The 14,872-nt window shown below is 53.9% G+C and overlaps 1 protein-coding gene across 5 annotated transcripts in view; it reads right to left on the bottom strand.

Moving 5' to 3' along the window:
* LOC132384768 (rap guanine nucleotide exchange factor 3-like) overlaps positions 1 to 14,872 on the bottom strand; it is a 94,415-nt gene that overhangs the window by 8,794 nt on the left and 70,749 nt on the right. For 4 of the 5 annotated variants that reach the window (XM_059956246.1, XM_059956243.1, XM_059956242.1 and 1 more), the window contains exon 24: positions 1,015 to 1,079. In XM_059956246.1, coding sequence (XP_059812229.1) covers positions 1,015 to 1,079 — 65 coding nt within the window. The other variant, XM_059956244.1, reaches the window with a different exon arrangement.

The raw sequence follows: 14,872 nt of genomic DNA, 5'->3' as shown, positions 1-14,872 counted from the left end.
TCAATCTTTCCTTATAACTCGGGTCCACAGACCTAGTAACATCCTTGTAAATTTTCTCTGTACTCTTTCAACCTTATTTATATATTTCTTTTAGGTAGGTGATCAAAACTGCAAACAATACCCCAAGTTAGGCCTCAGCAACGTCTTATATAACTTCAACATAGTATCCCATCTTCGGTACTCAATACTTTGATTTATGAAGGCCAATGCGCCAAAAGCATTCTTTATGACCCTACCTGCCTGTGATGTCACTTTCAATGAATTATGGACCTGCATCACAGATCCCTCTGTTCTACCACACTCCTCAGTGCCCTACTGTGTTAGACCTACCCTGGTTGGTCCTACTGAAGAGCTATCCTGCAGTCCTCTGGTAGCTCACCAGTCACTAAGGATCATATAAATATCTCTGCTCAGGCACCTGCAATTTTTGCATTTGCCTTCCACAGGGTCCGATTGAACACCTTGTCAGGCCCTGGGGATTTATCCACCCTGATTTGTCTCAAGCCAGGTTCTTGAGAATGATCCCAGGAAAGAAAGGGTTAATCTATGAGGAGCATTTGATGGCTCTGGGCCTGTGCTTGCTGGAGTTTAGAAGAATGGTGGGAGATCTCATTGAAACCTGTCGAATATTGAAAGGCCTAGATAGAGTGGACCAGAGGGCACAGCCTCAGAATAGAAGAGAGATGAATAGAAGAGAGAATAGAGATGAGGAGGAATTTCTTTAGCCAGAGGATAGTGAATCTGTGGAATTCATTGCCACAGATGGCTGTGGAGGACAAGTCATTGAGTATATTTAAAGTGGAGATTGATAGTTCCTTGATTAGTCAGAGCATGAAAGGTTATGGGGAGAAGGCAGGAGAGAGGGGTTCAGATAGACAATAAATCGGTCATGATGGAATGGGGAGCAGGCTCATTGGGCTGAATGGCCTAATTCTGTTCCTATATCCTATGGTCCATGTGACAATAATAAGCTAACTTCCTTCTCTCCCAAATAAGCTCCAGCTGGGTCCTCACCATTTTCTCGAAGTTCACCAATGAGCGGACTAAGTTCTTGTTCCCCTCCTCAATAAACGTCATATCTGCAAGTCAAGCAAGAACAGAATCAGAATCAGGTTTATTATCACTGACATATGTTGTGAAATTTGTTGTTTTATAACAGCAGTGCAGTGTGAAGACATAAAAATTACTTGTTACAATTAAAAATAAATAAATAATGCGAAAGAGGACTATTCTGAAATCTGATGGCGGAGGGGAAGAAGCTGTTCCTAAAATGTTAAGTGTGTGTCTTCAAGCTCCAGTGCTCCTCCCTGACAGTAGCAATAAGAAGAGGGATTGTCCTTAGTGCTGGATGTCGCCTTCTTGAGTCATTATGGTGTCCTCGATGGTGGTGAGGCTAGTGCCAATGATGGAACTGTCTTGAGTTTGCAACCCTCTGCAGCCTATTCCGATCCTGTACAGCAACCCCTCCATACCAGACGGTGATGCAACCAGTTAGAATGCTCTCCACAGTACATCTGTAGAAATTTGCTGGAGTCTTTGGTGACAAACCAAATCTCCTCAAACTCCTAATAAAATATAGCAGCTGTTAGGCCTTCTTGTAATTGCAACAATATGTTGGGCCCAGAAGAGATCTTCAGAGAAGTTGACCCAGGAACTTGCACTCTGAGATTCTAGTGTCATCAGTAAATTAAAGATGGTATTTGAGCTGTGCCTACCTTCATTCCGCCCAGGTTCCCAAATGTCCAGACAGCTACTCCCTCAGTCACTGCCTCTGTTTTACAGGAGATGTTCCCTTCACACGGTGTGATCCCACGGGCTTCAAATACAGACATAGGCCCTCTCACTGAGCGCAGCTGAGGGGAGATGCTCTAAATAAAATGCACCACCTCTGACACCTCCATTGGGAGCTTCACTCTGTGCCTGACCCCAGTGCTGTGTGATGGGACAACCTCAGTTAGGGAGGCTCACCTCAGAGGTGAGCATAAATTCCTTGATCTCATCAACATGTATCAGTAGGGACTTCTCAGGAGGGGTGACGATACCTATTGTCTCACGATCAGATAAAAAGTCCTCCTCTACCCCTTCACTACACGTAGACCCCCATCTTCCTCCCCGTGTGTCCTAGCAGGCAGCAGTCCTACCGCACGCTGTGCAGGGGGTACCTCATTCATACCTGCCAACTCTACCACTGCCTCTGTCCTATCCCCATGGGCAAACACAGATAGATCACCACCTCCCCCCCCGAATACCTTGAGTACCAAGAGTGGATAGGATCGGCATGGTGAGTATATCCCTCACCTCAAAAGCCAAGCCCAAGGAGGACCCTGACATCTCTGGTTCTAGAGGTGCACTCAGAGCCGGATCCTGACACTTCACCACCCTTTCCTAAGGAGGCACATGGGCGGGCATCAGCCCTGCACTCTTCCAAAGGTGTTTGGTCTTTTCCCACCTTGCTATCCCATGGAGTCTCCTCCCATTCTTCACTGCACCCACACTATATGCAGCCTCAGTTTCCCACCTGAACCTCATGGGCAGGGACAGGAGCAGGGGCAACAGGGGCAGTGTTGCCAGAGGTGGAATCCTTGAGCTGGGCTTTGGGAAAGTGCCCCACCACTCAATCTCCAAAAAGGTGTCTTTAACCATGATTCCCCATACTGAGGGCCCAGTGTGCCAACTGGTCAGTACTAGTACATCGCCTTCCCAAACTCTTTCTCAGAGGCCAGAGTACAGTCCTGCATGGCCTCTGAACACAGTGTTATTGCAGGATGCAAAATATACTGCAGCCTGCATTCGTCTGAAACAGGGAGTTGTCCGAGGGCACAGAGGTCTGTGAATCCCAGGAGGCTGACCCAGCATGGCCGTCCAAAATGAAAACCAAACAGAATTGATGCTGCTAAAATATAGGCAGCAATGTCTGCTGATAACGTTACTGCAGCGAGTAGTGTTCCCAGATGAACAAGTTTGGAGCTTCCTGCAGTTCGCCTGTTCCAATGGCATCAGTAGATCCTATCGGTCTGGCTACCTGCAGGATTGTGGGGTACCGTGGAGCTGGAACAAATTGCAGACAGTCCAAACCAGCCTGTGGTACTTAAACCGTGGGGTGGAAGAGAAATCTCTGTTGCTGGGGCAGTAGGAAAGCACCCAGCACTTGACACGGTGCTAGAAGTTCCAACGCTGGGAAAAGCTTCGATGGTCTTGTAACCCCCTGGGTCGCCTCAGGCTCGCTCAGCTCGTTCTTGTCTAGGGGGAGCAGCCTTCAGCCCCGCCAAACTGGGTAATCAGCTGGTATGGATGCTGTGTGATGTCCCCGCCTCACCCAAAAACAGACAGTACACCATATGCGATTAAATGAGTACAATTTATAAAGGTTACTATAACTAAGTGATTAATAACGATACAGTATATATGAAGAGAAAATTAAAGAAAAGGCGCCAAACTTATCAAAGTCCAAACCACTTCGTGCACAGCCGTTGGAGCTCAATTTCTGAAGTCTTCTGGCCACCATTCAATCCCCTCCGAACTCCTCGACTCGCAGCTCAGGACCCTCCGAACTCCTCGGACTCTTCAAACAGCTCAGGACCCTCCGAGTGGTCAACCAAGCACATCTAGCTTCATCCCCCCCTCCACCTCGGAGAATCTCCCGGCCTCGGACCCCACTTTGGGGTCCGATCCTCGCCCAGCTTAGAGCATTGCGTCCTCTCTCTCGACCCCCTCGCGCCGATCTGCCCAAAAGCCCGTCAACAAAAGCTGACAGACTCAGAAGAAAGAACATTAATCCCCATTTGGTTTACAAAGGAATACCATTCTCGTTATCAGTAAATTAGCATTCCTGCTAGTTAACAAAAAAGAAGAAACCCTCTTTACAGTCTCAAAGAATTCCCAGGCCACGAAAGGTTGAGATGACCAAAACGCTCCTGTATCCAAACCAACCGAGAAAGATGACAAGGAAGGGGTGCTGTCCCAATGTTAGCAGGGGATCAACAGCGATTTTCTCCCTTTTTTCGGAGTGAAACAACTTCCTGTTTAGTTGCCAGTGACCACAGCTAGATGCTATGCAGCTAGCAGTCACCAATAAACGCTGTCCAAACTGGCAGGAAAATTGCCAAAGAAGCCTACACAGCCATTCACTGAAATGTTCAGGAGACCCTCCGCACATCCACCTATCTATCTTTATCCAGCAATTTCCCCCCATTTCTCCAAGCTCAATCACAACAGCTCCATTCTGTGTCTGATCCCGGGAGTGTGTGATGGGACAGAGTGGAGGGAGATTCACTTTGTGTCAATCTCCCTCCACACTGTCCCGTCACTCACTCCCAGGGTCAGACACAGAGTGAATCTCCCTCCACACTGTCCCATCACACTGTGGAGGAAGATTCACTCTGTGTCTAACCCCAGGAGTGTGTGATGGGACAGTGTGGAGGGAGATTCACTCTATGTCTGACCCCGGGATTGTGTGATGGGACAGTGTGGAGGGAGATTCACTCTGTGTCTGACCCCGGGATTGTGTGGAGGGAGATTCACTCTGTGTCTGACCCCGGGAGTGTGTGATGGGACAGTGTGGAGGGAGATTCACTCTGTGTCTGACCCTGGGAGTGTGTGATGGGACAGTGTGGAGGGAGATTCACTCTCTGTCTGACCCTGGGAGTGTGTGATCGGACAGTCTGGAGGGAGATTCACTCTGTGTCTGACCCTGGGAGTGTGTGATGGGATGGTGTGGAGGGAGATTCACTCTGTGTCTGACCCCGGGAGTGTGTGATGGGAGAGTGTGGAGGGAGATTCACTCTGTGTCTGATCCCGGGATTGAGTGATGGGACAGTGTGGAGGGAGATTCACTCTGTGTCTGACCCCGGGAGTGTGTGATGGGACAGTGTGGAGGGAGATTCACTCTGTGTCTGAGCCTGGGAGTGTGTGATGGGATGGTGTGGAGGGAGATTCACTCTGTGTCTGACCCCGGGTGTGTGATCGGACAGTGTGGAGGGAGATTCACTCTGTGTCTGACCCCGGGTGTGTGATGGAACAGTATGGAGGGAAATTCACTCTGTGCTCCTCGCTGCGAGTGTGTGATGGGACAGGGTGGAGGGAGATTCACTCTCTGTCTGACCCTGGGAGAGTGTGGAGGGAGATTCACTCTGTGTCTGACCCCGGGAGTGTGTGATGGGATGGTGTGGAGGGAGATTCACTCTGTGTCTGACCCCGGGAGTGGGTGATGGGATGGTGCAGAGGGAGATTCAGTCTGTGTCTGACCCTGGGAGTTTGTGATGGGACAGTGTGGAGGCAGTTTCACTATGTGTCTGACCCCGGGAATGTGTGATGGGAAGGTGTGGAGGGAGTTTCACTCTGTCTCTGACCCCGGGAGTCTGTGATGGTCGGTGTGCAGGGACAGTCACTCTGTGTCTGACCCCGGGAGTGTGTGATGGGATGGTGTAGAGGAAGATTCAGTCTGTGTCTGACCCCGGGAGTTTCTGATGAGACGGTGTGGAGGGAGTTTCACTCTGTGTCTGACCCCGGGAATGTGTGATGGGATGGTGTGGAGGGAGATTCACTCTGTGTCTGACCCTGGGAGAGCGTGATGGGACGGTGTGGAGGGAGATTCACTCTGTGTCTGACCCTGGGAGTGTGTGATGGGACAGTGTGGAGGGAGATTCACTCTGTGTCTGACCCAGGGAGTGTGTGATGGGACAGTGTGGAGGGAGATTCACTCTGTGTCTGACCCCGGGAGTGTGTGATGGGACGGTGTGGAGGGAGATTCACTCTGTGTCTGACACTGGGAGAGTGCGATGGGATGGTGCGGAGGGAGATTCACTCCGTGTCTGACCCTGGGAGTGTGTGATGGGACAGGGTGGAGGGAGATTCACTCTGTCTCTGACCCTGGGAGAGTGGGATGGGAGAGTGTGGAGGGAGATTCACTGTGTCTGACCCTGGGAGTGTGTGATGGGACAGTGTGGAGGGAGATTCACTCTGTGTCTGACCCCAGGAGTGTGTGATGGGACAGTGTGGACGGAGATTCACTCTGTGTCTGACCCCGGGTGTGTGATGGGACAGTATGGAGGGAAATTCACTCTGTGCTCCTCTCTGCGAGTGTGTGATGGGACAGGGTGGAGGGAGATTCACTCTGTGTCTGACCCTGGGAGTGTGTGATGGGACAGGGTGGAGGGAGATTCACTCTGTCTCTGACCCTGGAAGAGTGTGATGGGGGAGTGTGGACGGAGATTCACTCTGTGTCTGACCCTGGGAGTGTGTGATGGGATGGTGTGGAGGGAGATTCACTCTGTGTCTGACCCCGGGAGTGTGTGATGGGACAGTGTGGAGGGAGATTCACTCTGTCTCTGACCCTGGGAGAGTGTGGACGGAGATTCACTCTGTGTCTGACCCCGGGTGTGTGATGGGACAGTATGGAGGGAAATTCACTCTGTGCTCCTCTCTGCGAGTGTGTGATGGGACAGGGTGGAGGGAGATTCACTCTGTGTCCGACCCTGGGAGAGTGTGATGGGCGGTGTGGAGGGAGATTCACTCTGTGTCTGACCCTGGGAGTGTGTGATGGGCGGTGTGGAGGGAGATTCACTCTGTGTCTGACCCTGGGAGTGTGTGATGGGATGGTGTGGAGGGAGATTCACTCTGTGTCTGACCCCGGGTGTGTGATCGGACAGTGTGGAGGGAGATTCACTCTGTGTCTGACCCCGGGTGTGTGATGGAACAGTATGGAGGGAAATTCACTCTGTGCTCCTCTCTGCGAGTGTGTGATGGGACAGGGTGGAGGGAGATTCACTCTGTGTCTGACCCTGGGAGTGTGTGATGGGACAGGGTGGAGGGAGATTCACTCTGTCTCTGACCCTGGGAGAGTGTGATGGGGGACTGTGGAGGGAGATTCACTCTGTGTCTGAACCTGGGAGTGTGTGATGGGATGGTATGGAGGGAGATTCACTCTGTGTCTGACCCCGGGAGTGTGTGATGGGACAGTGTGGAGGGAGATTCACTCTGTGTCTGACCCCGTGAGTGTGTGATAGGACGGTGTGGAGGGAGATTCACTCTGTGTCTGACCCCAGGAGTGTGTGATGGGACAGTGTGGACGGAGATTCACTCTGTGTCTGACCCCGGGTGTGTGATGGGACAGTATGGAGGGAAATTCACTCTGTGTCTGACCCCGGGTGTGTGATGGAACAGTATGGAGGGAGATTCACTCTGTGTCTGACCCTGGGAGTGTGTGATGGGATGGTGTGGAGGGAGATTCACTCTGTGTCTGACCCCGGGTGTGTGATCGGACAGTGTGGAGGGAGATTCACTCTGTGTCTGACCCCGGGTGTGTGATGGAACAGTATGGAGGGAAATTCACTCTGTGCTCCTCTCTGCGAGTGTGTGATGGGACAGGGTGGAGGGAGATTCACTCTGTGTCTGACCCTGGGAGTGTGTGATGGGACAGGGTGGAGGGAGATTCACTCTGTCTCTGACCCTGGGAGAGTGTGATGGGGGACTGTGGAGGGAGATTCACTCTGTGTCTGAACCTGGGAGAGTGTGCTGGGACGGTGTGGAGGGAGATTCACTCTGTGTCTGACCCTGGGAGTGTGTGATGGGATGGTGTGGAGGGAGATTCACTCTGTGTCTGACCCCGGGTGTGTGATGGGACAGTATGGAGGGAAATTCACTTTGTGCTCCTCTCTGCGAGTGTGTGATGGGACAGGATGGAGGGAGATTCAGTCTGTGTCTGACCCTGGGAGTGTGTGATGGGACAGGGTGGAGGGAGATTCACTCTGTGTCTGACCCCGAGAGTGTGTGATGGGACAGTGTGGAGGGAGATTCACTCTGTGTCTGACCCTGGGAGAGTGTGATGGGCGGTGTGGAGGGAGATTCACTCTGTGTCTGACCACGGGTGTGTGATCGGACAGTGTGGAGGGAGATTCACTCTGTGTCTGACCCCGGGTGTGTGATGGAACAGTATGGAGGGAAATTCACTCTGTGCTCCTCGCTGCGAGTGTGTGATGGGACAGGGTGGAGGGAGATTCACTCTGTATCTGACCCTGGGAGAGTGTGGAGGGAGATTCACTCTGTGTCTGACCCCGGGAATGTGTGATGGGATGGTGTGGAGGGAGATTCACTGTGTGTCTGACCCCGGGAATGTGTAATGGGACAGTGTGGAGGGAGATTCACTTTGTGTCTGACCCCGGGAATGTGTGATGGGAAGGTGTGGAGGGAGTTTCACTCTGTCTCTGACCCCGGGAGTCTGTGATGGTCGGTGTGCAGGGACAGTCACTCTGTGTCTGACGCCGGGAGTGTGTGATGGGATGGTGTAGAGGAAGATTCAGTCTGTGTCTGACCCCGGGAGTTTCTGATGAGACGGTGTGGAGGGAGTTTCACTCTGTGTCTGACCCCGGGAATGTGTGATGGGATTGTGTGGAGGGAGATTCACTCTGTGTCTGACCCTGGGAGTGTGTGATGGGACAGTGTGGAGGGAGATTCATTCTGTGTCTGACCCAGGGAGTGTGTGATGGGACAGTGTGGAGGGAGATTCACTCTGTGTCTGACCCCGAGAGTGTGTGATGGGACAGTGTGGAGGGAGATTCACTCTGTGTCTGACCCTGGGAGTGTGTGATGGGACGGTGTGGAGGAAGATTCACTCTGTGTCTGACACTGGGAGAGTGTGATGGGATGGTGTGGAGGGAGATTCACTATGTGTCTGACCCCGGGAATGTGTGATGGGAAGGTGTGGAGGGAGTTTCACTCTGTGTCTGACCCCGGGAGTGTGTGATGGGATGGTGTAGAGGAAGATTCACTCTGTGTCTGACCCCGGGAGTGTGTGATGGGACAGTGTGGAGGGAGATTCACTCTGTGTCTGACCCCGTGAGTGTGTGATAGGACGGTGTGGAGGGAGACTCACTCTGTGTCTGACCCTGGGAGTGTGTGATGGGATGGTGTGGAGGGAGATTCACTCTGTGTCTGACCCCGGGAGTGTGTGATGGGACAGTGTGGAGGGAGATTCACTCTGTGTCTGACCCCGGGTGTGTGATGGGACAGTATGGAGGGAAATTCACTCTGTGCTCCTCTCTGCGAGAGTGTGATGGGACAGGGTGGAGGGAGATTCACTCTGTGTCTGACCCTGGGAGTGTGTGATGGGACAGGGTGGAGGGAGATTCACTCTGTCTCTGACCCTGGGAGAGTGTGATGGGGGAGTGTGGAGGGAGATTCACTCTGTGTCTGACCCTGGGAGTGTGTGATGGGATGGTGTGGAGGGAGATTCACTCTGTGTCTGACCCCGGGAGTGTGTGATGGGACAGTGTGGAGGGAGATTCACTCTGTGTCTGACCCCGGGTGTGTGATGGGACAGTATGGAGGGAGATTCACTCTGTCTCTGACCCTGGGAGAGTGTGGAGGGAGATTCACTCTGTTTCCGACCCTGGGAGAGTGTGATGGGCGGTGTGGAGGGAGATTCACTCTGTGTCTGACCCTGGGAGTGTGTGATGGGCGGTGTGGAGGGAGATTCACTCTGTGTCTGACCCTGGGTGTGTGTGATGGGATGGTGTGGAGGGAGATTCACTCTGTGTCTGACCCCGGGTGTGTGATCGGACAGTGTGGAGGGAGATTCACTCTGTGTCTGACCCCGGGTGTGTGATGGGACAGTATGGAGGGAAATTCACTCTGTGCTCCTCTCTGCGAGTGTGTGATAGGACAGGATGGAGGGAGATTCAGTCTGTGTCTGACCCTGGGAGTGTGTGATGGGACAGGGTGGAGGGAGATTCACTCTGTCTCTGACCCTGGGAGAGTGTGGAGGGAGATTCACTCTGTGTCTGACCCTGGGAGAGTGTGATGGGCGGTGTGGAGGGAGATTCACTCTGTGTCTGACCCTGGGAGTGTGTGATGGGCGGTGTGGAGGGAGATTCACTCTGTGTCTGACCCTGGGAGTGTGTGATGGGATGGTGTGGAGGGAGATTCACTCTGTGTCTGACCCCGGGTGTGTGATCGGACAGTGTGGAGGGAGATTCACTCTGTGTCTGACCCCGGGTGTGTGATGGAACAGTATGGAGGGAAATTCACTCTGTGCTCCTCGCTGCGAGTGTGTGATGGGACAGGGTGGAGGGAGATTCACTCTGTATCTGACCCTGGGAGAGTGTGGAGGGAGATTCACTCTGTGTCTGACCCTGGGAGAGTGTGATGGGACGGTCTGGAGGGAGTTTCACTCTGTGTCTGACCCTGGGAGTGTGTGATGGGATGGTGTGGAGGGAGATTCACTCTGTGTCTGACCCCGGGAGTGTGTGATGGGAAGGTGTGGAGGGAGTTTCACTCTGTCTCTGACCCTGGGAGAGTGTGATGGGAGAGTGTGGAGGGAGATTCACTCTGTGTCTGACCCTGGGAGAGTGTGATGGGACGGTGTGGAGGGAGATTCACTCTGTGTCTGACCCTGTGAGTGTGTGATGGGATGGTGTGGAGGGAGATTCACTCTGTGTCTGACCCCGGGAGTGTGTGATGGGACAGTGTGGAGGGAGATTCACTCTGTGTCTGACCCCGGGTGTGTGATGGGACAGTATGGAGGGAAATTCACTCTGTGCTCCTCTCTGCGAGTGTGTGATGGGACAGGATGGAGGGAGATTCAGTCTGTGTCTGACCCTGGGAGTGTGTGATGGGACAGGGTGGAGGGAGATTCACTCTGTCTCTGACCCTGGGAGAGTGTGGAGGGAGATTCACTCTGTGTCTGACCCTGGGAGAGTGTGATGGGATGGTGTGGAGGGAGATTCACTCTGTGTCTGACCCCGGGTGTGTGATGGGACAGTGTGGAGGGAGATTCACTCTGTGTCTGACCCTGGGAGTGTGTGATGGGATGGTGTGGAGGGAGATTCACTCTGTGTCTGACCCCGGGTGTGTGATCGGACAGTGTGGAGGGAGATTCACTCTGTGTCTGACCCCGGGTGTGTGATGGAACAGTATGGAGGGAAATTCACTCTGTGCTCCTCGCTGCGAGTGTGTGATGGGACAGGGTGGAGGGAGATTCACTCTGTCTCTGACCCTGGGAGAGTGTGGAGGGAGATTCACTCTGTGTCTGACCCTGGGAGAGTGTGATGGGATGGTGTGGAGGGAGTTTCACTCTGTTTCTGACCCCGGGAGTGTGTGATGGGACAGTGTGGAGGGAGATTCACTCTGTGTCTGACCCCGGGTGTGTGATGGGACAGTATGGAGGGAGATTCACTCTGTCTCTGACCCTGGGAGAGTGTGGAGGGAGATTCACTCTGTGTCCGACCCTGGGAGAGTGTGATGGGCGGTGTGGAGGGAGATTCACTCTGTGTCTGACCCTGGGTGTGTGTGATGGGATGGTGTGGAGGGAGATTCACTCTGTGTCTGACCCCGGGTGTGTGATGGGACAGTATGGAGGGAAATTCACTCTGTGCTCCTCTCTGCGAGTGTGTGATAGGACAGGATGGAGGGAGATTCACTCTGTCTCTGACCCTGGGAGAGTGTGGAGGGAGATTCACTCTGTGTCTGACCCTGGGAGAGTGTGATAGGCGGTGTGGAGGGAGATTCACTCTGTGTCTGACCCTGGGAGTGTGTGATGGGCGTTGTGGAGGGAGATTCACTCTGTGTCTTACCCTGGGAGTGTGTGATGGGATGGTGTGGAGGGAGATTCACTCTGTGTCTGACCCCGGGTGTGTGATCGGACAGTGTGGAGGGAGATTCACTCTGTCTCTGACCCTGGGAGTGTGTGATGGGATGGTGTGGAGGGAGATTCACTCTGTGTCTGACCCCGGGTGTGTGATGGGACAGTATGGAGGGAGATTCACTCTGTCTCTGACCCTGGGAGAGTGTGGAGGGAGATTCACTCTGTGTCCGACCCTGGGAGAGTGTGATGGGCGGTGTGGAGGGAGATTCACTCTGTGTCTGACCCTGGGTGTGTGTGATGGGATGGTGTGGAGGGAGATTCACTCTGTGTCTGACCCCGGGTGTGTGATCGGACAGTGTGGAGGGAGATTCACTCTGTGTCTGACCCCGGGTGTGTGATGGGACAGTATGGAGGGAAATTCACTCTGTGCTCCTCTCTGCGAGTGTGTGATAGGACAGGATGGAGGGAGATTCACTCTGTCTCTGACCCTGGGAGAGTGTGGAGGGAGATTCACTCTGTGTCTGACCCTGGGAGAGTGTGATGGGCGGTGTGGAGGGAGATTCACTCTGTGTCTGACCCTGGGAGTGTGTGATGGGCGTTGTGGAGGGAGATTCACTCTGTGTCTGACCCTGGGAGTGTGTGATGGGACAGGGTGGAGGGAGATTCACTCTGTCTCTGACCCTGGGAGAGTGTGATGGGGGAGTGTGGAGGGAGATTCACTCTGTGTCTGACCCTGGGAGTGTGTGATGGGATGGTGTGGAGGGAGATTCACTCTGTGTCTGACCCCGGGAGTGTGTGATGGGACAGTGTGGAGGGAGATTCACTCTGTGTCTGACCCCGGGTGTGTGATGGGACAGTATGGAGGGAGATTCACTCTGTCTCTGACCCTGGGAGAGTGTGGAGGGAGTTTCACTCTGTGTCCGACACTGGGAGAGTGTGATGGGCGGTGTGGAGGGAGATTCACTCTGTGTCTGACCCTGGGAGTGTGTGATGGGCGGTGTGGAGGGAGATTCACTCTGTGTCTGACCCTGGGTGTGTGTGATGGGATGGTGTGGAGGGAGATTCACTCTGTGTCTGACCCCGGGTGTGTGATCGGACAGTGTGGAGGGAGATTCACTCTGTGTCTGACCCCGGGTGTGTGATGGGACAGTATGGAGGGAAATTCACTCTGTGCTCCTCTCTGCGAGTGTGTGATAGGACAGGATGGAAGGAGATTCAGTCTGTGTCTGACCCTGGGAGTGTGTGATGGGACAGGGTGGAGGGAGATTCACTCTGTCTCTGACCCTGGGAGAGTGTGGAGGGAGATTCACTCTGTGTCTGACCCTGGGAGAGTGTGATGGGCGGTGTGGAGGGAGATTCACTCTGTGTCTGACCCTTTGAGTGTGTGATGGGCGGTGTGGAGGGAGATTCACTCTGTGTCTGACCCTGGGAGTGTGTGATGGGATGGTGTGGAGGGAGATTCACTCTGTGTCTGACCCCGGGTGTGTGATCGGACAGTGTGGAGGGAGATTCACTCTGTGTCTGACCCCGGGTGTGTGATGGAACAGTATGGAGGGAAATTCACTCTGTGCTCCTCGCTGCGAGTGTGTGATGGGACAGGGTGGAGGGAGATTCACTCTGTATCTGACCCTGGGAGAGTGTGGAGGGAGATTCACTCTGTGTCTGACCCTGGGAGAGTGTGATGGGACGGTCTGGAGGGAGTTTCACTCTGTGTCTGACCCTGGGAGTGTGTGATGGGATGGTGTGGAGGGAGATTCACTCTGTGTCTGACCCCGGGAGTGTGTGATGGGAAGGTGTGGAGGGAGTTTCACTCTGTCTCTGACCCTGGGAGAGTGTGATGGGAGAGTGTGGAGGGAGATTCACTCTGTGTCTGACCCTGGGAGAGTGTGATGGGACGGTGTGGAGGGAGATTCACTCTGTGTCTGACCCTGGGAGTGTGTGATGGGATGGTGTGGAGGGAGATTCACTCTGTGTCTGACCCCGGGAGTGTGTGATGGGACAGTGTGGAGGGAGATTCACTCTGTGTCTGACCCCGGGTGTGTGATGGGACAGTATGGAGGGAAATTCACTCTGTACTCCTCTCTGCGAGTGTGTGATGGGACAGGATGGAGGGAGATTCAGTCTGTGTCTGACCCTGGGAGTGTGTGATGGGACAGTGTGGAGGGAGATTCACTCTGTGTCTGACCCTGGGAGTGTGTGATGGGATGGTGTGGAGGGAGATTCACTCTGTGTCTGACCCCGGGTGTGTGATCGGACAGTGTGGAGGGAGATTCACTCTGTGTCTGACCCCGGGTGTGTGATGGAACAGTATGGAGGGAAATTCACTCTGTGCTCCTCGCTGCGAGTGTGTGATGGGACAGGGTGGAGGGAGATTCACTCTGTCTCTGACCCTGGGAGAGTGTGGAGGGAGATTCACTCTGTGTCTGACCCTGGGAGAGTGTGATGGGATGGTGTGGAGGGAGTTTCACTCTGTTTCTGACCCCGGGAGTGTGTGATGGGACAGTGTGGAGGGAGATTCACTCTGTGTCTGACCCCGGGTGTGTGATGGGACAGTATGGAGGGAGATTCACTCTGTCTCTGACCCTGGGAGAGTGTGGAGGGAGATTCACTCTGTGTCCGACCCTGGGAGAGTGTGATGGGCGGTGTGGAGGGAGATTCACTCTGTGTCTGACCCTGGGTGTGTGTGATGGGATGGTGTGGAGGGAGATTCACTCTGTGTCTGACCCCGGGTGTGTGATCGGACAGTGTGGAGGGAGATTCACTCTGTGTCTGACCCCGGGTGTGTGATGGGACAGTATGGAGGGAAATTCACTCTGTGCTCCTCTCTGCGAGTGTGTGATAGGACAGGATGGAGGGAGATTCACTCTGTCTCTGACCCTGGGAGAGTGTGGAGGGAGATTCACTCTGTGTCTGACCCTGGGAGAGTGTGATGGGCGGTGTGGAGGGAGATTCACTCTGTGTCTGACCCTGGGAGTGTGTGATGGGCGTTGTGGAGGGAGATTCACTCTGTGTCTGACCCTGGGAGTGTGTGATGGGATGGTGTGGAGGGAGATTCACTCTGTGTCTGACCCCGGGTGTGTGATCGGACAGTGTGGAGGGAGATTCACTCTGTCTCTGACCCTGGGAGTGTGTGATGGGATGGTGTGGAGGGAGATTCACTCTGTGTCTGACCCCGGGTGTGTGATGGGACAGTATGGAGGGAGATTCACTCTGTCTCTGACCCTGGGAGAGTGTGGAGGGAGATTCACTCTGTGTCCGACCCTGGGAGAGTGTGATGGGCGGTGTGGAGGGAGA

The sequence above is a fragment of the Hypanus sabinus genome, chromosome X1 (assembly GCF_030144855.1).
Source record: "Hypanus sabinus isolate sHypSab1 chromosome X1, sHypSab1.hap1, whole genome shotgun sequence".
Lineage (NCBI taxonomy): Eukaryota > Metazoa > Chordata > Chondrichthyes > Myliobatiformes > Dasyatidae > Hypanus > Hypanus sabinus.
Note: the sequence above shows the minus strand (reverse complement) of the source record. Positions and strands in the feature narration are given on the sequence as shown.